The following is a 27499-nucleotide window of genomic DNA, read 5'->3' on the forward strand; positions in this document are numbered from 1 at the left end:
GACCCCTCAGTCTGCACGCAGACACTCCATCCACTGAGCCAAACTGGCCAGGGCTCAGCAGGCCAGCCTTGCAGGACAACAGTATGTGTAGCCAGCCACCACCGATCATCCAAAAATATATGGACACTTCCAGGATGCTGGTGTGGGTTCATGGAGTTCTGTGCGTAAAATTAAGAACACTTTTCAAACTTTCCAACTTTAATATTCAAGGCCAGGAACATCCATCTCCCAACCCTGTGTCTCCCAAGGTTCTCAAGGCTGGTTTTCATCAGGCAAGAGAGCACGTTGTTCCTCCTCTGTACCAAGGATATTGTGAAGTTTTGATCTACATTGAAGGAAAGAAAAGAAGAATCGTAGTATTTCTCATCTTAAAAAAATTCAGTACCTATGTCTCTACCCAACTACCTTCTCAAAGGTATCTGCCAAGTCCTGAGGCTTAGAACACCTAGAAATCTGCTGACTGTCAGAACGAAGGTAGAATGGTGTTTCTTTTTCATTTCCACAAGCCAACTTTCATTATTTATTTTTTCCCTTAATAATCCTTTATTGTTGAAAGCATTACATATGTCCATTTTTTCCCCCATTGACCCCCTCCAGCCTGTCCCCACCCCCCACCCCAGGTCTTCACCGCCCTATTGTCTGTGTCCATGGGTTATGCATATATGCATACACAGTCTCCACAAGCCAACTTTTATTATTATTATTATTATTATTATTATTATTATTATTGATTTCAGAGAGAAAGGGAGAGGGAGAGAGAGGTAGAAACATCAATGAGGAGAGAGAATCATTGATCAGCTGCCTCCTGCATGCCCCATACTGGGGATCAAGCCCACAACACGGGCATGTGCCCTTGACGAATTGAACCCAGAACCCTTCAGTCTGTAGGACAATGCTCTATCCACTGAGCCAAACCAGGTTGGGCCACAAACCAACTTTAAAGGGAGAAAGAAGTTCAAGAGTTGACCATACCTTCTTCTTCTCCTTGAGTACTCCAATAGATAAAACAAGCCCATCGACAGTCCCTTTAACACAATCGAAGTTACTAGTTAATATCAATTCTCAAAGTCATGTTTCTCCACACAAATAAAATGAAAATAAAAGACTGATTACTCACACTTGTCAGAGCCCACAGACCTTGTACAGCTGCTGCCCATTCAAAACCAATTTTCTCATACAGAAATCCACCCAGTGTTGGTCCCATAAAAGCACTAACAATGAAAAGAAGGGGTATTAAATAATAGAGAGAGAGAGAGAGAGAGAGAGAGAGAGAGAGAGAGAGAGAGAGAGAGAGATGGGGAGGAGGGGGCGAGAGAGATCCTTCCTAAGGTTGCATGCTCCTTCAGTTACAGGTTTTCATTAAATTGGAACTATAAGTTCTAAAGAAAAAAGGTGATTTCTGGACCTAGCATTGGGTATAAGAAAATGGTGCTACCTGAAAAATGATGATGCTTAAATCTTTTAAACAACTGTATAATTATAAGTGCTTCTGAAAAGTTGATGCCTTACACGAAAATAAAATTTAAAAAAGACAGGCATTCAAAATAATTTTTATACTATTCTCTCTACTCAGTGTTTGTATTAAAGATAATTTAATTCAGTACATATTTATGGATGATATCTACATTGCCAGCATACAGTTATACCTTTGGCATGGTATAGAGTAACAAAATAAATAAGTAAATAAATTTTAAAAATGGAGATATGGTCCTGATAAGTGAACTTAAAAATATCATTTTTATTTGGTTAGGTATATAAAACTGCTGGCATAACCAATGATCTTAGAGTCAGAGGGTACAGGTAAAACTCTGGTTCTGCCCTAAATAAATTGTGTTCCCTTGGCTAACTCATCTGGTATCTCCATTTGTTCATCTGTAACTGAGGGACAGTATTTTCCATCTGCCAGGGTGACTGGAATTCAGTGGCTACTCACCCCACGGACCACATTGCACTGAAGAGACCTGACACGAGGGCCAGTGTACTTAATCCTTCTTCAAACCCATTCTCACTGCAGAGAGACAAGAGTGTGTCAGTGACTGCAAGGGACGCTGTGCGGTAGACAAGAACTGTGCATAATGGACAAAGCAAGCCAGGAGGAATCTGAACAAAACCAAAAACAAAACCAATATCTTACTCCATTTCTAAGATAAAAAGCTAATCTAAGTTGAAGGAATTTTCATACTAATGTCTACTTCCTGGTTTTCTAAAAAATAATCTTGTTGCATATATGATACAACATTAAGAATCACAACCCATTTGCACTAAATGCTCAGAAAAATATATAATGAAGAAATTCTTAAAATGGGATGGGAATGTAAAGGCAGTTTTTAGAAAATGCAGAGAAGCTCCTTCTTCCTGTGGGAGATGTTGTTGACATAGCCTAAAGGCCAATATTCTCCCTGAAGGGATAAACTCCCCCAAGTTCACTCTGTGTTCTCCATCATCAAGCCTGCTAAATGGGAGACTGCTGAACAAGTGACAAATGCCTGGTGTGATACTGTGATTTATTGTAGAAGTACATGTTTGGTCTTGGTTCATTTCTGGCACACACAGCTCCTAAAATCCTTGAAATGTCCTAACTGATTGAAAGCAATAAAAGTCTTTGTTATATTAATGAGGTGACTTTTGGAAAACACCTAAGGATGGTGGCCGGCTGCCAGGAGAGCTGTTCCTGTGATTAGAGGGTTGAAACTTGTAGTCCCCCCACCCTCATCCCTCCACACCATTCACCTCTGGGCTGGAGGTTGAATCAATTGCCAGTGATCGACGATTTAATCAACCATGCCGGAGTAATAAAACTCTCATAAAAAACCAAAAGGACAGGGTTCAGAGAACTTCCTCGTTGGTGAACCGGAACCCTTACACCTGCCAATGTGCAGGGCCCAGACTATATGAGTATAGGAGCTCCTTTGTTTAGGGCCCCGCCACGTGTATCTCTTCATCTGGCTGTTGATTCCTACCCTTTACTATCCTTTGTTAATAAACATAATCTAGGGAGTAAATTGGTTTCTGGAGTTTGGTGAGCGGCTCTAGCAAATGAATCAAATCCAAGGAGGGGGTCATGGGGACATCTGATTGACAGCCAGTCAGTCAGGAGTACAGGTGATACCCTGAGCTTGTGACTGGCATCTGAAGTGGGGACAGTCTTGTGGGACTGAGCCCTAAGCCTGTGAAATCTGATGCTGTCTGTGGGTGGTCAGTGTCAGAACTGAGTTGAATTGTAGGCCACCCAGCTGGTGTGAGAGAATGGCTTGGCAAACCCCTCACGCATTGGACTTGGTACTAGAACCATTTTGCCTGGTCACTCTATGCTCTTGGCTGGACCTCCTCCACGAGAGAGGAATAATGCTGAGGCTTTTCCATTTTGCTTTGGTTGCTTAAATGTGCATCTATACATAAACCAAGCTACGCCTCTATCCACAACCCAGTTTAACTATTACTGTATACATTATCATTTATACTACTGCATTATTGCATATACTGTTTATATCACAATAGTGTGTGACATGATATCATAAAGATATACTATTGTGGAAAAAAAAAAACACTTCCAAAATCTCACAAAATTGAGAAATTCACAAAAGCCTGTTTAAAATACAGCTCTTGCCTGGCCAGCGTGGTTCAGTGGTTGAGCGTCAACCACTGAACCAGGATGTAATAGTTCGTGGGCTTGATCCCCAGTGTGGGGTTTGCAGGAGGCAGCCGATCAATGATTCCCTCTCATCATTGATGTTTCTATTTCTCTCTCCCTCTCCCTTCCTCCCTGAAATCAATAAAAATATATTTAAAAAAAAATACAGAATGAAAGTAACTTACTGGGCGCAACTGATAATCTCCGGGAAAGTTGGGATTATACTCATTCCAGAGGAAATGCCAATGACGACTAACATCAGCACCAGCAGCCACAGTTGACTGCAAAAGAGTTTCGGAGAAAAACAAAAATTAGCCTTTGAAGAGACACAAAGCTTCATAATAAGGGGGGCCCAGAGAGAAGTTCCTTTCACAGATTCCAGGCCTGGTCTTGTCCTCATTCCCATCTGGTCACATTTCATTCAGTGACCGCATCCTTTAGCTCCTTATACTTGGGGGTGGGGGTCAATTCATCCTGATATCTCAATGTCTTTTGTCACATAGATCACATGTCTGGAGTCAACTTGCCTTATATCACCTGCACAATCCTTTCAAAATTGGTGAAAGCACCAATGCTAATGTTTTTCTTTCAATTGCTTGGCTTTGAAATTCATTTGGCTAAAAAATGTCAGAGAAGGGAGGTGGTAAAGTGACAGGAAACTAGTATTTGTACCACACGGAGCACTATGCCAGTTACTTAGCACCCATTACCTCACTGAATGTTGCAGCATCCCTGTGATATTAGTACTATTTCCAAATGAAGACAATTTAGGTGATAAAAACAGTCTCCTTTCTGAGAACTGCAAAATGGGACAGAAGGCCAGAAGCTTTGATAGGATAAACAATAAAAAAAAAAAAGGAAGAGAAAACTAAAAAGTATCTGATTGGGGCAGCATAGTCAACCCTATCTGGTGTTTGGGGATTGGCTGACTGGCTAGCCTGTATTTCTGGCTGGATCCCCAGTAGGGGGCATGCAGGAGGCAGCCAATTGATGATTCTTTCTCATCATTGATGTTTGTATCTCTCTCCCTCCCCCTTCTTCGCTGAAATCAATAAAAATGTTAAAAAGCAACAAAAAAACAAGCTTTGCCGAGCAGCTACTACAGAGTAAGGATGACACAAACAAACAAACAAACAAACACATTTGGTCCCCGCCTTCCTTAAAACAAAAAACATTTTAAGTATCAACTAAAGACAAGTGTCAACAAAAAAGTATGATATTGAAACACAAAGGAAGAACAAGCATATTTCTCATTTGATACAGATCTTATGCATTCCTGTTTGCTTGTACCACTGCTAGCTTCTAGTAAGATAAATACTGTCAGTCTAACAAACAATCCAATACTGTCATAAGCCAAGGTAATTATTTCAATAATAAGGCTTGAAATACTAAGAGATACTAATATCACACCAAATTAAAAAAAAAATTCTTAATGCTATTTGACCAAAATTACAGAGAAGAAAAAATTACCTTTGAATGTGCAAGACTGGGACTGGTCCTAACAGCATGTAGCATCCTGCTGTGATTATGTTTCCAAAAACCAGAAACCATTTCCTTAGATGCTGATAAAGAAAGGGACCAAAGAAACTCTTAAAACCTTCCATGATCAAGGAATATTTTTAAAAAATCACTGATGAGCATAAGTCACGGTATTAAAAAGTCCAAATATATTGAAGAAAATAAAATTCTACATTTAAGAGAAAATAGGTAGGCAGTAAACACAGAAGCACGGACAACATACCCAAACACAGGGAATATGCAAAAACAAGGATTCCTGACAAAGGAAATGGATGGAAGATTTTGTACATGACGAAATAGTTCAAATCTAACAATTTAAAAAGCAGTCACTACAGGGAACAAGCAGGTAAAACATCTGGAAATTTTACATTATTAAAAAAGTACCCACTAAAATTATTCCTTATATACTACTTGAATTCAGGCTACAAATTATAGGGGTAGAATAGCTGCTCAGTTATATGTAAGACTATGTCTTAAAACACTGTTTAAGACACTTGCTTTTCTTAGTAATCTCCATGTAATTTACATCTTGACAAATAAGCACTAATGCTATAGAAGCTTAAAAGTTGGCTAACAGCACTATTTCTTTATAGTAGTTATCTGGACTGAATGGTTTAGACCTAGTTAAGGAGAATAGAAGGAACTTTCTGTCAGGGGAATAACTAATGCATACTGATGTGGCCAAGCTCTTCACTCCCACAGGAAAACCAAATTATCTCCTCTCTGTTGGATCAAGACCGAACACCTCTGGAATTCTGGCCTAATTATTAAAGTCAATCCATTTTTTTGTATTAAGGTAGCTTTTAATCTTTACAAAGTCTAATGCAAAGTGAACTTGCTCAGGTTGTAAGTCAGTGGAACCTCACACTGGAACCTCTCCATCAGCTCAAAAAATTGAATATGTTAGAATGCAAATGTTCTCACCTTCCCCAAAAAAGATAAATAGGTGAGGTGATGGATGTGCTAATTAACTAGATGGAGGAACTCCTTACACAATATACTATATATACATAATAATTCACCACGATGTAAACTTTAAATATATTATCATTTTGTCAATTACACCTTAATGAAGTGGAAATCCTATATAATAAAAAGCTAATATGCAAATTGACCAAATGGCGGAATCACTGGTTGCTATGACGCGCACTGACCACCAGGGGGAAGATGCTCAATGCAGGAACTGCCCCCTGGTGGTCAGTGTGCTCCCACAGGGGAGTGCCATTCAGCCAGAAGCTGGGCTCACGGCTGGCGAGCGCAGTGGTGGTGGCGGGAGGCTCTCCCACCTCTGTGACAGAGCTAAGGACCTAAGCCAATAGGCGGACATCCCCCCAGGGGTTCTGGGTTGTGAGAGGGTGCAGGCCAGGCTGAGGGACACCCCTCCCCCCCCCCAGTGCACAAATGCCGTGCACAGGGCCTCTAGTTTAAAAATAAAAGAATATATCAATCCTAATCAATGGACCTCTAGAGCTCTAGAGGTACAGTTGGAAAACTACTGGTCTAAACATACAAAAGCAATTCTTAAATATAAATTAAGTGTACATACTGGAATTTTATCGCTTAGTAGACCACAGAGTGGTGAAGAAATGGTGTAGGATAGTGCCAAACCCAGGAATACCAGTCCTACGTGTCCAGCTGGTAAGTTAAACTGTAAAAGAAATCTTGTATTAAAGGTACATGATTAAGTCATTTTTAAAATAAACATCTATTTTACAATTTCTTCAGCTCTTGTTATCTACCATCAGTTTATTAATAACACTCAGTATCCTTCCTAAGGTTTGTCTATTGGTCAATGGATTACTTTTTCTCTATGAGGGGGAAAAAACAAACACCTAACCAGCATTCAGATGTCCTAGATTTTTGCTTTGTAGCACTTGACAATGAACATATAATTTTGCTTCTATGAATCAGTTTTTACATATAAATGAATACTTTGCAAACTTTAGGTACATAAAATTTACCTGGAGAATTTATCGAGAGGTTCTTAGGCCCTAAGCCTTTTTCAAAAAGTCTGGGAATTTGCATTTCTAACAAGCAATCAGGTGATGTGACTGTCCACAGACTGAGTCACTGATGTAAAAATCATTGATGATATTATCTATTCTACCCATCTCAAAGGGATAGCAATATTTAAATAAATACTTCAATGGTATGACACATTTTAAAAGGCTTTGAAACAGTGAGCTACCATGTAACTCTGATACTGTTATTATTACCAATATGATACAAATGCCTTTTTTTTTTTTTTTGGTTATCTGAGTTGTTCTCATTCTCCTCAATTTCCTTAACTAATTTTCTAACTTAGACCCAGGAGATTTAATTATGAGCCAGCTTATATTTTAACAATGTTTATGACAAATATTAACTCATGCTAAGAATTAGTGTTTTAAAGATAAAAGATACAAAAGCAAGATATGTAAAGTCAGATATGCCCTCTTCTGATATTACAAGTGGGAGGAGACAGGGTGGAGCCCTCCTACCCTAAAGGCTGGGAAACCAGGATTGGCAGCAAACCACCTATTCAAACAACTGATAAGAAGTCAGAAGAAAGGTTAAAAAAAAATCATAGAAATACATTTCTAAAGATTTCTTATAAGATAGACAATAGTGACTTAGGTTTACCAGAAAATGGTTACAAACTTTTAGACACAACTTCCTGGAACAGGAAAAAGATTCTTAAAGAACACACTGTTGATGTGAATGGGATGTGTCACCACAAACATAAAACAGTTTTCTTATGTGTTACTTCCTAGATGCTCCCTGCTTAAGTCTGGTATTCAATTCTCTAAACCTTGGGCCATGCATTATAATTATAGCCCCAGGTTTATCTTTTTGGGTAGTTTACACACCCAAAACTGGCTTCAGTGACTTCACAGGGTGGTGTTTCTGGTAACTGTGCTTTTTTAATTCTAGGGCTTCACATAAAGTCAGTGTTGACACGTTAATTCTCCAGTATCGTTAACTAACAGGCTTGGTAATATACTTTACTGCATTATTAATAATCTTTTTCAAAAATATCTAAAAACAAATTTCTATGATATCAAACTTTTAGAATTCAGTATTAATCCCTCAGCACTGAAAAGATGGAGAGGCTCTGGGGCCCTCCCTCCTATCCTACATATAATATAGCCTAGAGACATTCAATTCTATGCGATCGCTTGAAAAGCCAGTGGATTCAGGGAGGACATCTCACATTAAATGAGCCAATGGGTACCCCAAAGAAAGTTCCCCACTGAAATTCCAACAGACAAAGGAAAGGTGTCCTTATTAAGGAGCCAGGATGATACACAAGCCAGACCTATGATGACTCGAGCTTGGCCTCGGAAAGAAGACAAATGTTTGACCCACTTAGTGAAAGGCTTCCTTCATTTACACAGAATCAGACCCCTAGTTACAGGGACATCAAAGGTACAGGCTACCTCAGTGTGCAGTTCTCATTCTGCGTAAGCCTTGCTACAACGTGGAGCTCTTCAGCAATCAGGCTGCTTACCTTCTTCAAAATAAAGAGAGACAGAGTCGGGTCAAGGAAGCCGAAGCAGGCGCTGAGCGAGGTGATGATGAAGGTTAGGAGTGCAACCTTGGGTAAACTGATGAGTTTCCAGAATGAGTGTTGACCTGGATTAGACTCCTCTGAGTAAAATGAAAAGAGAAATTTGAGTAATTAAAATAACTTAATTATCATTTAACCTAATATGAAAAGTAACATTGGTGAGGCCATCATCATCTGGTCATTAAAATAACTGCACCTCTGATTTTGCCTAAAGTTGCTTATTAGCTACGTTTGCAGAAGTTATTCAAACCTAGAGGCCACATAGTTTTCCTAAAAATAATGTCTCAGATTCAAAAGGAATCAGAGTGTGTGAGGAGAAGAAGGGGTTATAGGTTATAACCTAGAGGTAAGTGTGGCCTTTCCCAGGTGGAATAAAGAATCTGTAAGGTTTAACTTTGTTCATGGGAAAATGCAGATCCTTCATCAAGGAACAATGTGTGTGTGCTGAGGAGGAATTGGAGTTCATCAAAGAATGCAGCACTTTATTTTCTGCTGGCAAAGAAAACACTGGATTGAATGCAGTGCTACTGAATCATGTGTAAAGTACATTTGACTTTCAAGGTCAGTTGACTGCCAACCTTCCTTTTCCCACCATTCCCTACACTATTTACCAGTTCTTAGTACCAGGCACAGTTGTTCCCAAGCCTCCATTCATATTCTATGACTCCTTTCTTTTTTCCCTTACTAATTTTTCAAATCTATTCACTTTGCAAGGTCTGGCAATGGCCCTGATTATTCCACAAATTTTACCTTTCTCTAGTTTCCTGCTGCACTTCAAGTCGATGCCATTATATTTTAACACTTAAGCTATAATTCATGTTCATCATTGTTTTGTATTGTGTGATGGCTTTCCTATCTTCCCATTAATTTACTAAAGAAAATCTTTGCTGAGCCAGGTTCCATGCAAAATGCTGGGCAGACAAAGGCAAAGAGGACAAACTCTATCCTGAGAGAAAAGTGAAGAAAGGTAGGATGGAGTTAAGAGGGTATCTATTGGAGCACATACGAGCATTTCCTTAAAACACCACATACGAGCATTTCCTTAAAACACACACACACACACACACACAGCACCAGGGAACAATATATATATAGAAAAGGATTGCCAAAAGTAATACCTAAGTTGGTGCCTAAAGGATGAGTTTGAGATGATCAAGCAAAGAGGAGGAAAGACTAATCCGGGCATATTAGAGTCAGGGATACCTATGCAATGGGGAGAGATCATACTGCAGAAGAATGTGGAGATAAGATTATGCAGAACTTTGTAAAATATGCTAAGAACCCTAAGAAATCTCTATGGATTTCAAACAAGGATGAGACTCAGATCTGTGTTGGAAAGAGGCCTCTCCATGGCCTCGAGGAGAATGGAGACGGGGGCACCAGTTAGAGCCTTTTTCAGTGATCCGGGCCACAGGTGATCCTGGCTGAGGTTGGATGAGCATGGCCTTTGAGAGCCAGGATCAGCACTTGCATATCCTCATTTCTCCAAAAGCACCCACCATGGTTCATTACTCAATACATTCTTGTTGAATAATGATCCAGTATAGAGCAAAGTACGAAAAAAGCAGAGAGCGGTTCAGCTATTTTAAGTGCTACATTTAGACTTTGCCAGAATATGAGAGATAAAGTTAAATCGTGGTGTTAGTATCTTAATTATTAGCCAAATATTCACCATAAACCAAATCTGAGCACAGCCCAGGCCACTCAACTAAGGGAGCCTGCAGTCAGTCTAGATTAGAAAGAGGTTGAGCACCACCGTGTGGCTCCGTGTGGTAGTGCCAGCAGGCAGACTACTTGGTGTGGACTTCGAATTGTATATTAAAGGTATTTTGGTCACCTTAAGATATAAATGGTAAGGGAGAAACTAAGATGGCGGCATAGATAAACACCGGGAAATTGCCGCCTCCCACAACAATTGAAAAATACCGCAAAGGACAGAGCAGACATCATTCAGAACAACAGGAAGGCTGGCTGAGTGTAAATTCTACAACTAGAAGGAAAGAAAAGCACGCTGAGAGCCAGAGGCGCTGCGGAGGTGAAGTGCAGAGGTACGGCTCGCGCAGAAACGGGGTGGCACCTGAGGACGTGGCTGTCTTTTTGAATCACAAGCTCCCGACTGCTCTGAACTCCAGTTCTGGCAAGTCTCTGGGGACCCAGGACTCATACAGGGAGAAGCTGGTCTGTCGGGCAGCGGGCGAACTTGAGGGCGGCTTTCCCTCATAGGTGCTTGCAGCCGTTACCTGGACACTGAGACGCGCGACTCCGGGCGGAGAATCAGCCATAGCTGCTTGCTCCGCCCTTTGATTCCCTGAGACCCCGCCCCACCCAGGCTTCGGCAGAGGCTTTTGCATGTGAATGTACCTAACTGCAGCCAAGCCAGGCAGACCCGGAACTTCCAAGAGAAGGCCCAAGGCCCCGCAGCGGCTTGCATTGCTTCACAGCTGAGCCTCTTCGTGGCTCCTGCTGTGTGGCCTCAGGCAGAGGCTGAATTAGCACCTCCTTAGATCCAGGAGCCACTGTACCCAGTGGTCAGAGGGGGACCATCCAGAACACAACTCCTCAGATCCATAAGGGACACACTCAGGGAGCAGACTCAGTGAGCACCAAAGCCCCACTGAAGCAAGTCTTGCCCCAGAAGGGTGTCTTCAGCACAGAAGTTCTCCCACTTCAGACACAGCTGATTCTCACTGCCAATTGGCCTGGAGGTCAATTCCTCGCAGTGATCCTACAACAACCAAGGCACCAAGAGTGCACCAAGAGTGTCCACCCCAGGTAACTGAGGAGGCTGAGCCACTGGGCCCTACAGGACACCTAGCACACAAAGCCACTCTATCAACACAGGGAAGCAGCCAAAATGCGGAGACAAAGAAACAGGTCACAAATGGCAGAAATGGAGGAAAGCAAACGACTGGATATAGAGTTCAAGGCTACGTTTATAAGGTTTTTCAAGAGTTTTATGGAAACCGCCGATAAATTTAATGAATCCCTCAATAAGTATAGTGAGACCATGGAGGACATGAAAAAGGACCAACTAGAAATTAAGCATACACTGACTGAAATAAAGAATAATTTACAGAGATCCAACAGCAGACAAGAGGATCCCAAGAATCAAGTCAAAGATTTGAAATACAAAGAAACAAAAAATACCCAACCGAAAAAGAAAAAAGAAAAGAGATTCCAAAAATATGAAGATAGTGTAAGGAACCTCTGGGACAACTTCAAGCATACCAACATCAGAATTATAGGGGTACCAGAAGGAGAGAGAGGGCAAGATATTGAAAACCTTTTTGAAGAAATAATGACAGAAAACTTCCCCTACCTGGTGAAAGAAATGGACTTACAAGTCCAGGAAGCGCAGAGAACCCCAAACAAAAGGAATCCAAAGAGGACCACACCAAGACACATCATAATTAAAATGCCAAGAGCAAAAGACAAAGAGAGAATCTTAAAAGCAGCAAGAGAAAGACAGTCAGTTACCTACAAGGGAGTACCCATACGACTGTCAGCTGATTTCTCAACAGAAACCATGCAGGCCAGAAGAGAGTGGCAAGAAATATTCAAAGTGATGAATAGCAAGAACCTGCAACCAAGATTACTTTATCCAGCAAAGCTATCATTCAGAATAGAAGGTCAGATAAAGAGCTTCACGGATAAGAAAAAGCTAAAGGAGTTCATCACCACCAAACCAGCATTATATGAAATGCTGAAAGGTATTCTTTAAGAAGAGGAAGAAGAAAAAGGAACTCTTACCATTTGCCACAGCATGGATGGAACTTGAGAGCGGATAAATACCACAGGATCTCACTCATTTGTGGAATATAATGAACAACATAAACTCATGAACAAGGACTGATCCAGAGATGGAGAGGCATTGATTGGACTGTCGGGCCTTGGAGGGAAGGTAGGGGAGGGTGGGGGTAAGGGGAAAAGATCAACCAAAGGACTTATATGCAAGTATATAGGCCTAACCAATGGACACGGACAACGGGGGGGTGAGGGCATGAGGGGGGCGGGGGGGTAGAGGGTAACGTGGGGACAAGGACACATATGTAATATCTTAATCAATAAAAAATATATTAAAAAAAAATTTAGACATGTAGAACACACATGTCTAAAATGAAAAATCAGCTAATAAATTATAGTGCATTACTGTACAAAAAAAAAAAGATATAAATGGTAAAATACCAACTTCAATCGGTTAAATTTATGATGCATATAAAAGGTATAATGAAGTTATGGTATAAGACAAACTGTTATGGCATAATTGGTCCCTTCTCTAAATCCAAATTGTGAAACGGGTTACCAAAATACTAAGAATGTCTGTGAAAACAGACATATAAAGAATTTAATTTAGCTGTTGAAGAAGCTCAAATAATGAAAACTTAGAGTGATAACTGCTTCAAAAGGCACATGGCAGAATTACCTGGGGAGCTCTGCCTAGCTGCTCGGTACTCTCTCTGCTCTCCCCAATTCTGATATATTCTTCTTAAAGGGGTGTGACTCCCTGCTTGGCAACACCTGCCGCAGCAAGCTACCTGTAGAGATCGGGAGGTGGGGTACCCCTCAGGTGTGAGGGAGCAGAAAAAATATTGAGCACTGTGGCAGTACTTACTCAGCATTAATCCAGTAATTGAGAAGGTTCAGAAAAACTTGCCAAAAGAGGTAACAAATTGAGTTTTGAAGGATAAATAAGGGTAGGTAGCATGGGAGGGAGAGATACTCCAGCGCACATGACTCCCCTGCTGAAATCTAACAACAGCTCTTCATGGCTTTCAGGGTAAAGCTCACATTTTATAGATTTATGAATTTTTAATAGGAAGATTGACATGTCCATGACTGTGTTAGAAATATTTCTTTAGAGCAGTACAGAAGAGAGGACTTGATGAACAGATATAAAAGATGAGGGAGAGGTTAGGAACCACAGCTGACTCTTAGGTATCCAAAACTAAAGCCACATTGTCCAGGGGTCTAGAAGGAGATAAATGAGTAGAGTAGAACACAAAAGTCTGCCAATGTCAACAAAATAAAAAAAAAGAGTTAATTTTCTAGCTTCCATCTTTAAGCTCTCCTAAAGCAATAGTTCTAAAAAGCACTCAATGGCAATACTTACAGCCTTAATGTTACCAGTCTTAGAAATTGTTATATCATTTCCCCCCATTCAATCTAACTAAAAGGTCCTTCTGTAGATAAAGAGAAAGTTTGTCAAGCCAATTTGTTCATAAAAATACAGCTAGCTGGGGCTTTGTAAAGTTCAATGAAGATGCAGGGAAATTTTAATTGAGGAATGACAAAAAATGAGAGAAACAAGTACCAACCAACTAGGCTGGTGGTGGTTAGAGGGGGCTGCAAAGGATACCAAGATTGGGCATGGGGGGAGGAAATGAGGAGAGCAGGCTGGGACTCAAGGAGTAACAGATGTTGGGGCCAGTCCAGCACCTAATCACAGAAGTTTTCAATGCCATGTCCTACCTTTAACTAGTAAGCAAGGTCTTTTTTTTCCTTAGTGTGATAAAGGGTCAATAAAACTCTTTCCCTGCTGCATGAGAATCTGACTTGGTGTCAGTTGCTTAGTTATCAGTTGAGTGTTCATCTGACACCCAAGTGGGAGCACAACCTAGACGCTGGTCTATAGATACCACCCTGGCTGCCGTGTTACTGGTGTTAGAAAGAGGACAGACCCCACCGTATGTTTCAGGGTGAATGATGGTGCCTCTCTAGCAATGGTCTCTAGCTCTGTCTCTCCAGCTCCCACGTGAACTCTTGCTCTGTTCCCCTAGTAATCTGACAAGGGTAAAATGACAACTGTGTTACGAGGCAATCTTGCTCACAATACAAATTACCCTGGCCTGGCAAATTTCATTTGAACGGAAGGAATTCTAAACAAACTAATAAGTACCTGGTGAGGTATCTGTGCCTCCCTGAGTGTGATTGTGGAGACCCTGGAGGCGGTGCCATGGAGTTGCTAAAGGATATGCTAACTCCTATGGGCACGAAGCTCTGAAGCCAGGATGACTCCCATTCCTGCCTGCTGTGGCCTGGTGTCCTCGCACCTGGCTGTGCTGCACAGATAGCTGCAAGGACCGCTGGGAAGGAAGGTGTGGGCTTGCCCTCCTATCTCTGTGGCCTTCTAAGAAGATGGTGCCATGTGTGGTGCATGTAACGTGTCATTCTGAATCTTTAATTAAGTCCAAGATGACCTTTGGTGGGCATTGCATATGGCTCTGTTTTATGATCAAAAATTAAATATTTGCTAGTTCTAAAGGTCAGAAAAATTGCTGATGTATAGACATTTATATCAACTGATTGCCTACAGGATTTTTCTGAAAAGAATTAGTTACTTCAGGGTACTCTAAAAATCTACCATTGATTACATAAAATAAAAGTGAGTATACATTAAATTGATCTACAAAGGCATGCAAATACTGAAAGATTCTTAAAGTGAGTAACAAATATAGTCTTACCATAACTAGGTAAAATGTACATGGTGAGTGGTACCATCAGCAAAATTATGCATCCAAGCAAAATAAAAGGCACCTCATAGCCAAAGGATTGATACAAGAAGCCACCTAAAGGAGGCCCTAAAACTAGTCCCAGTCCAGAAAAAACCTCAAGACTTCCCTAAAATTGAGGAAAAAAAATAAGTTAATATATTTTGATTGAAAAGTTAACAAATAAAGGTTTAGTGGGCACTATCTGAAAAAATTCTATCCACTTCACAATTTACACACACATACACACAAACTCAAGATGGACCAAAATTTAAATATATATTTTGAAATCATAAAAGCACTAAAAAATAAAATATGGGAGTTTTTTGTTCTTTAGTCTTTATGGTAGGGAAGGTTTTCTAATTTTGGCACAAAAGCTCAGAAAACACAAAAGAAAAGATTAATAAATCTGATTATATGAAAACAGGAAAAACACAACAAAAGACAAAGAATAGAGAAAAAATACTGACAAAGGACTAATTTCCCAAATATATCAAGAGAGTTACTTCAATTCAAAGAGGGGAAAGAAAGAAAAAAACCTAATAGGAAAATGGGAAAAGGCTATAAAGAGACTGTTGACACAAATGATATGCAAAGCTCTTAGGCATGTAAAAAGAAGCTCACCTTCACTTTTTAAAGACATGAACATTTAAAGATGCCAATGTTTCCCTATCGCCTGTCAAGCTCTCCATACTTCCAAGAATTTGAGGAAAGAGCATCTTTGGACATTGCTGGTGAGTGTACACCACAGGGCAACTTGGCAAATCAACCATTACAAATACACACATTCTCTGACCAAGAATGCCACTTCTGGGAATCAAACTTACAGATATAGTCATAAAGATGTGATATGGTGTATGTGCAAGCTTATATTTGTAGCACTATTTACAACAGCAAAAGATGTAAACAATGAAATTTTCATCAATTTAAATAAACTAGGTTATACATACAGTCATTAAATGACTGTAGGTTATGGTAGGGAAGGTTTTCTAATTATGGCTTTCTAATTTCTAATTATGGTTTTCTAATTTCTAATTTCTAAGTACTACAGTCATTAAAGAGAAGCAAAGAATGAGGAACTTTTCATATATAGATATAGAAAGATCTACAAGCTAATTTCTATTTTTTTATTTATTGATTTCAGAGAGGAAAGGAGAGGGAGAGAGAGATAGAAACATCAATGATGAGAGAGAATCATTGATCGGCTGCCTCCTGCATACCCCCACACTGGGGATCAAGCCTGCAACCCGGGCTTGTGCCCTGACCGGGAATCGAACCTGTGACCTCCTGGGTGGATGCTCAACCACTGAGCCATGCCAGCCAGGCTCCAAGCTAATTTCAATGTTTGTGTAATAAGTAAGACAGAGTATGTTACCATAGGGAATCATGCTCTCTCAGTGTGTGTGTGTGTGTGTGTGTGTGTGTGTATGAATACATGAAATTGCTTGGGAAGAAACCTGTAGTATCTGTTGCCTTCTGGGGGAGTGATGTTGGGCTGGGTGCCCAGACAACAGGAGTGTCTATGGGAACTGAGCAATAGTAATATATAGAATATATTCACCAGAGCTGAAATAAATGACCAAAAAAAGAATATATTCACTATATGCTATATTTCCCTTTGCAACTTTTGAATTTTGTACCATGTAAAATTATTTTGTTTTGTTAAAGTTAAACAAAACAGTGCTATGGGAAAAATAGTTCGCTATCACAGAACTCTTACAGAAATTGCACCATTTTAAATCAATCTAATTTAGGGGCTTTAAACAGAGACCCGTGGCTTGCAACCTAAAATCCTCAGACCTCACAGAAGACTCAAAAGTAGTCCACTAATAACTTTCAACTTCTCATAACAAATACAGAAATCCTACATTTTCTCACAATAATGTTATCCAGATCAACTACCATGTTAGGCCATTACCTTTTGGCTGCAATTTTACATAGAAACTTGGCATGCCCTGCTGATCAAAAAATCCAAAGGACTGTGGCATTATAGGAATTTCTTGGGCAACATTTTCCAGAGTGTTCCACAAAGCACCAATTCTTTAAGAGTCAAAAGTGGTTCCATAGTCAAATCGAGTTGTGGAACATTAAATAAACTATCTCTACTATAGAATTTCTCAGAGTCTTAACACACTAACGTGAACTGGACAGCATATGTACACTCCAAACATGTTTAGCCACAAAACCTTGTTTTGCAGAGCATGCCAACAGACTAGTCTTCTGAATCCCTTTTGAGAAATATATTCCTGGGAGATGTAAACAGTGTACCTGCCATAATGGCCAGCACTGTGTGGCAATGACTACAGAATGAGCCTATCCTAAAATAAGCCTATCCAGACATATTATTTTATATGGGTAAATGAAAGAATCCTTGGTACTAAATTATAGGCTCTGTGGTGACATTTGGTCTCTGTACACACCGGGTCCTTCAGAGATGCATGAGTCCAAGGAGAGACCTATGGGAAAGCCCATCTGGGGTCAGGGAGGCAGCAGCCAACAGGAATCTGGTGTCACTAATACTAGATGTCCAGGTACCTAGGCAATGTATGAGACATACCTCAATACAATGCTACCAGGGTCTGGGTTATTATGGCAAAATAAGAGGGTACTCCTCAGACAGCACAGAAGCACTTACAAACTTATTGCTAACATCTCTCCCATGAATCTTGGAAAAGTGGAGGAAGGACTCTACAGATTGAGTCTTTTCTAACCCAGAGGAACACTTCAGGCAGCCGAGCTCAGCTACAGAGAGAGAGCAAAATCCTACTAGGAAGGCATTTAAAAAATAATAATATAAAAGTGGCAAAAAGAATATTTGGCTTGGACCACATTTACCTGTCAAACTGCCCATTCAGAGGATTCTAAGGCCAGGAAGAGACCTAAGTAAGATTGATGATACATTTATTGACAGCCTGCTGCTGGAAGTACAAACTAAGGTAAAAGGTAACACACACAGATTGTAAAAAAAAAAAGCATGTCTAGTAGAATGGACCCCAGTTTTAACTTGGAAGGTGAAACAAATATTTTAGCCTACACTAAAGGTAAAATAGGAAAAAAAATATAAAATACATACCAAGACTGTGGCCACATGATGTGGGAAAGCCTTTGCGAGGATAGAAAAAGATGCAGTTATTGCTGCAGCAAAGCTTATGGCATCTGTTATTCTCACTAGAAAACACAGAGCAATAAACACCGGTCCGTCGGGAACTTGGTCCAATAAACTAAAAGAGAATAAAACAAGTCTCAAATGCCAAGCTGGTTTCTTTCTTTTTTAAAAAATATATTTTTATTGATTTCAGAGAGGAAGGGAGAGGGGAGACATAGAAACATCAATGATGTGAAACAATCATTGATCAGCTGCCTCCTGCACACCCCCCTATTGGGGGTCAAGCATGCAACCCGGGAATGTGCCCTTGACTGGAATAGAACCTGGGACGCTTCAGTCTGCAGGCTGATGCTCTATCTACTGAGCCAAACCAGTAGGGCCAAGCTGGTTTCTATTCATTTCCTTCTTAACTGTACTCACTGAAAAGAGCAGTAGCTTACCTAGAGTTATTAGAATAAATCTCTTTAGAACATAAACTTTTTAAAAAGTTGCTTTGTTATACTTTGAGTAAAAGAATTACCTTCTTTTGGGGGGTACCAATTGGAAGCACAATGAGAATTTAGTTGCCCTCTTCTGCTGACATAATTGGCTCCCTAAATAATACTAAATAGGCCTTTTAAAATATAAAGCATCACTCTGACAACCAATATAGAAGATTCTTAGTTTCAGGTTTGAGCCATAGTGGGGCTCAAACCTTCAAATACAGTGAATACAGAAAACAGAAGACCACCCCACATAAAAAGAACAATTTAAAAAACACTTAATTTAATATGGTTTTCTTTAGCTTATTTCATTTCAATCTCACCAAACTCTTATCACTCATCTATGTTCCCCAAGAACTTGTTTAAACTCCTCCATATTATTTGCCACTATGATTGTATAAACTTAAGAACTTTCAAAGTTTTGCCTCTGGATTTATTTTCCCTTTTCTCCAAATAGCAATAGGTGAAACCATTCTGCTCCCATGTTCAGAAGTGAGCACAGGACTAGGCCCGGCTAATCAGTGCATTCTCTTCCCTGGCTACAGTGACCTTGATGCAGTGATGGGTCATTAACAAAGATCAGGCCAGTGGAACTCCATTCTGTAACTCTACTAGAAGCTATTAGGAAAGTGGCTGCTGGGGCCATCTTGCCATCACAAGGGTAGAGTCTATCCAACAACAAAGCACAAGAAGAGGAACACAAAACCAGGAAATTAAGAAAGATGCTTGATAAAATTATTTTATCATATGGATTCTGATTTTCTTTAGCTGATTTTCTAGGTAAGAAACTCATTCTCTTGCTGGAGCCAAAAATTTTCTGTGACTCAGAAAAGTGAGCTAAGTTTCTGTCACTCACAGTCACAGGAGTCCTAATGAATACATTCAATAGTCAGTTTATGGGCGATCCATCCCCTAGAGCAGTGGTTCTCAACCTTCCTAATGCCGCGACCCTTTAATACAGTTCCTCATGTTGTGGTGACCGCCAATTTCATTGTTACAAATTGAACATAATTAAAGCATAGTGATTAATCACAAAAACAATATATAATTATATATGTGTTTTCCGATGGTCTTAGGCGACCCCTGTCAAAGGGTCGTTTAACCCCCAAAAGGGTCGCGACCGACAGGTTGAGAACTGCTGCCCTAGATGATTCTTTTCTTAAGACCAATGCCACTCATCCTGTTTTCTACATCACCCAACTCCCTTCACCATTAGTCACATGCAGAGCACTCAACAATCAGTGGTACTGAGTGATGTAAAGGATCCATTAACATTTTAAACTGAAGATAGATTATGAAACATGTTCAAGCTCCCAAACATATCAAAACATGACTTACCCAAAGAGAATTGTGACTCCTCCTGAGACAAACATTCCTGATACAAACATAAATTTTGCTCCAATCTGTACAAGCTATAATAAATGTCAAAGAAAGTGGTAAATTGATGACTACTACAAGTCTATACTGACATAAACAAATATACTTTATCAGAAAATATACCATTTGGGAAAGATAAAAGCAGTTACTATAATAATTCTTTAATAGAATAAAAACATACATTTCTTAAACCATGAAAGAAGTTAAAAATCAATTAACTCTAAGAATGGAACTGTCAACAGTGGCACAATTCATAAAGTATAATGGTGGTTATTTCTGCATCAATGGAAATTGTAGACTGATAAATTAGAATATTTTTAAAATTGAAATGTTCATATGAACTTCAATACTTACATATTTTCCAAAGAACAAAGAGGCCAGCAGTTCAAACAAAGCATAGCATCCAAAGATCATCCCAATAACTGTATTGCTGGCTCCTTTCTTTTCAGCCTTTAAAAAAAATTGAAAAGGAAACAAGTTTGAAAGACAAATTCACATCAGTGTAAAAAAATGGAGCTATTAGATATGAGCATCATCTTGTAATCTTTTTCTGTACAGCAATTTTAAAAATTATTATTATAAAATAAACAGGATGGAGAAGTAAGGGAAACTATACTAAAACCTAGTCTGACATGAAAATAATTCACTCATCATGCTCAAACATTAAAATAGAACTATCATATAATTCAGCAATCTGTCTTCTGAGTTTATAGCAAAAGAATTGAAAGTGGTATCTGAAAGAGATATTTACAGCATTTTTCACAATAGCTAAGATATAGAAACAACCCAAAAGTCTATCAACAAATGAATGGATAAAAAAATGTAGTATATACATTCAGTGGAATATTTATTCAGCCTTAAAAAATAAGAAAATCCTGGCATTTGCAACAACATGGATAAACGTTGAGGAAATTATGCTAAGTGAAAAAAGCCAGACACAGGCGAACAAATACTGCATGATTCCACTTATCTGAGGAATCTAAAATAGTCAGAAGCAGAAAATAAAATGGTTGTCAGGGGCTTCAGGAAGGGGAAAGTGAGAAGTTATTATTCATCAGGTATAAAGTTTCTGTTAAGCAAGATAAGCTCATATTGTATTGTTATCACATAAAAAAAAACAAGAAAAATAAACATAAAAAATCTCACAAAAGAACACAAGGGACCCCCCACTGCTAAACTTGACTGGCTTTAAGAAAAAAAGAAAAAAAAAAAAAAGAACACAAGGGAATATTTGTATGTGATAAATATATTTAGTATCTTGATTGTGGTGATGACATCACAGACATATGCATATGTCCAAACTCATCAAGATAGATATATTAAATGTGTACAATTTTTTGTATATTGATTATACCTCAATAATAAAGCCTCTCCCCCCTGAAAAAAGATTTGTTTGCTTTAGCTGACAAAAAAATCAGAATTAGAAAGGATAAAAAAGTATAAACTGAAACAAAACATCTTCGCTGAGGAAATGTGGGCTCTACTTCATCCATGGGACTGAGTGAATAGCTAATCTTGACATACTTCCTTTATGTTATCTGTAATGAATATATATATATATATACACATATATATATATGTTCGCCTTTGCCCCTGTTCCTGGTACAGAACTTCTAAAACCCTTGTAATTTTCCAAGTGATAAAAGCACTAGAAGCATCTTTTGTTCTAATATTTGGTTTTTTTCACCCTGGTCCCTAGTACCTGGTGGCAGGAGAGAGTGGAGAGGTTGAATCTAAAGCAGTGGTTCTCAACCTTCCTAATGCCGCGACCCTTTCATACAGTTCCTCATGTTGTGGTGACCCCCAATTTCACTGTTACAAATTGAACATAATTAAAGCATAGTGATTAATCACAAAAACAATATGTAATTATATATGTGTTTTCCGATGGTCTTAGGCGACCCCTGTGAAAGGGTCGTTCGACCCACAGAGGGGTCTCGACCCACAGGTTGAGAACCGCTGATCTAAAGCATCAAAATCAGCCATTCCTCTTCCATTACTAATAACTACATGAGATAATGGTGTGGAGACAAGCGAGATATCATTGTAAAAGATACCACTGATGACATCCTAGCAAAAGGTTGTGCTCTATGTAGACTGGAACATGAAGTCGACATGTCTACTACACAAAGGTCAGGTAGTATATGAGTTGAATTGTGTTCCTCAAACTTCATATATTTTGAAGTCCGAACTCCCAATACCTCAGAAGTGACCTTATTTGGAAATAGAGCCTTTACAGAGGTAATCAAGTTAAAACTAGGTCAGTGGGTTGGCTGTAATACAAAAAAACTTGTATCATTATAAAAAGGGGAAATTTGGGCACAGGGACACCCATAGAGGGAAGACTATGTGAAGAGACACAGCCAAGGAGAGAGACCTGGAATAGGCCCTTCCCTCACAGCCATCAGAAGGACCCAACCCTGCCAGCCCCTTGATCCTGGACTCCTAGTCTCTAGAACTGTGAGACAATAAATTCCTGATGTTTAAGTTACACACTTTGTGGTACTTTATTATGACAACCTCAGTGAACTAAAAAAGCTATCTCATAAGAGCCAAAACCGGTTTGGCTCAGTGGATAGAGCGTCGGCCTGTGGACTGAGAGGTCCCAGGTTCGATTCCGGTCAAGGGCATGTATCTGGGTTGCAGGCACATCCCCAGTAGGAGATGTGCAGGAGGCAGCTGATCGATGTTTCTCTCTCATCGATGTTTCTAACTCTCTATCTCTCTCCCTTCCTCTCTGTAAAAGATCAATAAAATATATTTAAAAAAAAAAAAAAGCTATCTCATAAGGAAGGTATTACCAAAGGAGTCAATGAAGATGTAGAAAGAACATTCATGGGCCAAGTTACAGTATCATGTTTTTTTGCTTAATAGTTCTAAGTATTTAGTTCTGGAGTCTGGAAGAAAATATGTAATGGTTATGGCAACTAAAATTTATTGGACCCTTACTATGAGCCAGAATCCTATTAAGGGCTGTTTTACATGATATCTAAGAAAAATTAAATAAGGGATGTATTTTTAGCCCCATTTACTAGATGAGGATACAGACTTTCAAAGTTTCCGGTCACCGCAATCATGACAGTTTCTACCATGTGCATGTTTCCACATTCCCTGTGGAAACAGGACGGTGGTGACAGGATGTCCTAGAACCACCACAGCAGCAGCTGAGTACCACTTTTAGAGCATGAGTCCTGCTTCACATTAGGAAAGCAAGAACAGCTATTCAAAGCAATTTTTGGTTCACATGTAATCCTCAGACAAAGGAGGAGGGTGCCAGAAAAAGGAGTAGAAGCAAGAATCCTGTACCAGAATTTAAGAAGGGCCTGCTTTCCCTTTGCCTAATTAGCTCTGGCTAATAGGAGAGATGACAGACCCTACAGGAGGAAGGGTAAGTTTGGGCAGGGCACAAGGCTTCAGTATGAAATGAAAAGGAAGAGCTCACTCTTCATATCTACACCTTTTTAAGTTATAATGCTCTCTCTCCTACCTCTGTCTTTGTTTCTTCAGCCTTCCCTTCTGCAAGCAAGAAACTAAATAAAAAATGTCACACACACACACACACACACACACACACACACACAGCTCCTGGTTTTCCTTTGTCTGTATTCCATTAAGAAGATATTAACATTAATTTCACTGAGTTCCACCTGATCCAGGAAATGCCCTTCTAACTTGTTGGTCCACTTACTTCAGTTCTTCTGCATCTTAATTCCATGGGCTCTGGTCAGAGCAGATGGCTCTGGGTTTTTTCCAGAACCCAAATTTGGCCAGGCTACTCTGTGTTGCTCAAATGCCTCTAATGACATCTCACTGACTAAATTTTTGGCATGCATGTGAGAACCCTTGCATTCTACTTCCAACCTGCCTCCTCAGATCCTCTGCCTCCAATCAGACCTCGCTCTGCTCCAGGCACCAGCTACACCAGGTTGTCTGCTGTTCCCCAAGAACAGGCGATTTACTTTGCTAATCCTATGACTCTCTCAAGCTGTTTCCCAGGACACCACGCCTCTGTTTTTCACCTGGGGAACTAACATTTCTCAAGACCCGCCTTAGATTTATCCTGTGAAGTCACTTTCAGTGCCAACCCTTCTTGACCCTCCCTCTCCAGCCCCTACCCTCACCCATGGTAAAATTAACCAATTCTTCTTCTAAAGTCTCATAACATTTTGTACACCCTTTTCTTAAAAGATGTCCAAATACCCTGCAACTTTTTAAAAAATACACCCTAACCGGTTTGGCTCAGTGGATAGAGCGTCGGCCTGCAGACAGAAGGGTCCCAGGTTCGATTCTGGTCAAGGACATGTATCTTGGTTGAGGGCACATCCCCAGTGGGGAGTGTGCAGGAGGCAGCTGATGGATGTTTCTCTCTCATTGACGTTTCTAACTCTCTATCCCTCTCCCTTACTCTCTGTAAAAAATCAATAAAATATATTTTAAAAAATAAAAAATATGTTTTCACTCCCAATGGACAGAAAAGAGTTTTCCTGATCTTTTTCCTGTCCTCGCATCCAAAGCCTAGCACACTCTAGAGTGGGAAGTCCTGAAGCCTTCCACTCCCATTCAGTGAACAGAAGCAGACTGAGTCAAATGCTTAACTTCTGAGTCCGTTTCTTCATTTACAACATGATGAGATTCTCACTCCTCTGCCCACCTTACGGAGCAGCTGTGGAGAGCAACTGGGCTAAATGTGTGGGAAAGTACACTGGAAATGAAACAGCACTGCCTGGGTACAAAGTGTTATTGTTCTTTAGCAGAGAATCCATTTTTATCCCCTTTTGTGATACACAGAATGAAGTTATCATTCTACATGTTATCAAGGCAGTTGGAGGGCTGAGAGGGGCCAGAGCACTGAGGCTTGGGCAAAGAACACCAAGTCAAACACGTGGACATGTTATCTCCACTCAGCCAAGCCAGGGCCACTCCTGTCACACTCTGTCCAATCAACCTCCAGATTCCAGGTGGATCCTTTAGGGCAGTGGTTCTCAACCTGTGGGTCGCGACGCCTTTGGGGGTCAAACGACCCTTTCACAGGGGTCGCCTAAGACCATTGGAAAACACATATATAATTACATATGTTTTTGTGATTAATCACTATACTTTAATTATGTTCAATTTGTAACAATGAAATTGGGGGCCACCACAACATGAGGAACTGTATTAAAGGGTCGTGGCAATAGGAAGGTTGAGGACTACTGCTGTAGGGGTTTTTCATTTTGAGTCTGTGCCATTATCTATGCAGCAATTGCCAACCGGTGGTCCGTGAGGTCCAAAAAGTTGGCGACCACTGATCTATTGACTCTAACACCATGGAACAGGCTATGATTAGAAGGACCTAGTCAAGATTAATCAGAATTTTTCCATGGCGCAAACACTGCCTCTAGATGCCACAAGAAATTCAAGTCAGAAAAGGGAATTTAAATGGACCACGGTTTCCTTTACTGTCTTAACAAGGACCTTTTACAGTAACATTAAAATCTCAGTTATGCAGTGCAGCCTTTTTTTTTCAACTGCAGAAACCAAATAAAGGTTAATTAAACTACCTAGTAAGCAAAGAAGGTCAATTATGTTTAGGTGAGTTACCTCCCAAGATGATGTTCTTTTTGACTGGATCTTCTTTTTCTGGCATCAAATAGTCTATAAGAAGTCTTCTGTTGGCTAAAGTTCTCTACTTCATCTTTGCTATATGCAAATCTTTACATTTTATATATTGTAAAATTAAATAATTCAAAAGGCTTTTTAAAATGAAGAATTCATAAGGATATAAAAATGTCTCACCTCCTTAGGGAAAAAGGGTCCAAGGATGGAATAGGACATCATACAGCCGAAGTTCATGGAAGCTGCCGATATCAGGACAAAAAGCTGTTCTCTCGAAAGCCGGCTGGATGTCTCTCTTGCACTTGCTGCAGGGTCATCACCTTAAATGCAAACACACTGCAATTACAGGCATGTACTACTGATTAATGTACACACATGTACACACATGTGCACTTCCGTGCACAGACTATGTACTCTGAAGATAATAGTTACTGAGCTAAGGGCTATTTTCAATATAGCCCATGTGACCACATGTAACACAATCCTTGTACATTACTGCAATTTTGAAAACATATCACTTTCATTGACACAGTATTCCCTGTTAGAATTTCAGTATAGAATTTATCAAACCATCTGCTCTGTTTTGCCTTCACCATAAGGCCTATTTCTTTCACCTCAAATAAATTCAAGAAGGATCAGGGAACAAGGTACCCTTCAAAGGGTACTGCTCTCAAGTATAATGTGATTTCTCTAGCTCCTAGCTTTACTTGTTACACGAACTCAATGTTCCAGGCGTGTCAAGTTAGCTGTTTATTAAGCATTCATTGTAGGGCAGTACTGACGTTAAGTGAAGAGTAAGGAGAAAACAAACGAAAAAATTCAATTGGCAAATTACAATGGGACATTCCTGGATAAGCCAAATCCCACAGATCTGTAACTCACTACTGTTTTTTCACACCAATTACTGACCTTTCACAGTGATTAATTTAATACTTACTCCAAGGACTAAATTTTCATTCGACTTAAAGACACCAGGTCAATTACTCAATTTCAAATACCCACCCAGCAAATCTAGCAGCCATTTTTAAATTAAATGGTTTGGAGGAAAAAAGGAAGAAGAAACTTAAGTAAGAAAAACATGTTTGGCTTGCTCAGTTTTTCAGTGTGTCTTTGCGGCGCAGGAGGAAAAAATCTGTGCCGCATGAGGAAGTCTTAGGAATCTTTGTAAAATGTTTGTAGTGGCTGAGAAAGGGAACCGAGAGAAAGTTAAGAAGTTGGGAACAGTGGGGCCTCCACACGTAATGCTTTCTTAGCAGAATGCATCGTGAACGCGGCCGGTAAACGCAGAGCTAGAGAAGAAAGCAGAGACCACACCAGCTCCAGTGCCCGAACTGGAACCCCTTCCAAGCGGGCTAAAGTTCGCTGTCCGAACCCTACAGCCAGGTCCCAGCTTTCCCCACTGTCTCGGCAACAAACGCAGCTAATTCAAGTGAAAGACACAAGCCCCAAGCCTCCGAGGCGCGTCCGGGCCGCGCTGCTCTCCGTCACCTGCTGGGGGCGGTGGGCCCTCCGGGTCCCCGGGCGCGTCCATGGGCGGTGCGCGGACTCCGGCGCCGCCGCTCCCGGGTCCCAGCGCTGCGACTCCGGCTCCCGGGAGAGGACCAGCGGACGCCCGGGAGGCGGGCGGAGACTGCTCGGCGGTGCCGGGCATCCCGATCGTCCGCCAGCAGCCTCGCCGCAGTTCCTAGCAGCCTCTCCTGGAGGCGGGGCAGGGCCTTTCTTTTTATTTAAAGACACAGGCTATTATCACGC

The 27499-nt window shown here is 40.3% G+C and overlaps 1 protein-coding gene across 2 annotated transcripts; it reads right to left on the reverse strand.

Annotated features, from left to right (window-relative positions):
- Positions 1 to 180: 180 nt before the first annotated feature.
- SLC18B1 (solute carrier family 18 member B1) lies at positions 181 to 27453 on the reverse strand. 2 transcript variants are annotated; one of them, XM_036316398.1, is made up of 14 exons: positions 27236 to 27452; positions 25928 to 26067; positions 20507 to 20602; positions 20114 to 20187; positions 18261 to 18408; positions 15161 to 15317; positions 8640 to 8779; positions 6696 to 6797; positions 5102 to 5193; positions 3817 to 3912; positions 1934 to 2008; positions 1118 to 1211; positions 973 to 1025; positions 181 to 325 (listed from the first exon to the last, which is right to left on the reverse strand). In XM_036316398.1, the coding sequence occupies exons 1-14, from the start codon at positions 27396 to 27398 to the stop codon at positions 253 to 255; spliced, it is 1503 nt and encodes a 500-aa protein (XP_036172291.1). In that variant the 5' UTR covers positions 27399 to 27452; the 3' UTR covers positions 181 to 252. The 2 variants fall into 2 exon arrangements, with proteins under 2 accessions (XP_036172291.1, XP_036172292.1); XM_036316399.1 differs by lacking the exons at positions 973 to 1025; positions 1118 to 1211; positions 1934 to 2008 and having other exon boundaries at positions 27236 to 27453.
- Positions 27454 to 27499: the final 46 nt, after the last annotated feature.

Source organism: Myotis myotis, unplaced genomic scaffold, assembly GCF_014108235.1.
Source record: "Myotis myotis isolate mMyoMyo1 unplaced genomic scaffold, mMyoMyo1.p scaffold_m19_p_7, whole genome shotgun sequence".
In the NCBI taxonomy this organism is placed as follows: domain Eukaryota; kingdom Metazoa; phylum Chordata; class Mammalia; order Chiroptera; family Vespertilionidae; genus Myotis; species Myotis myotis.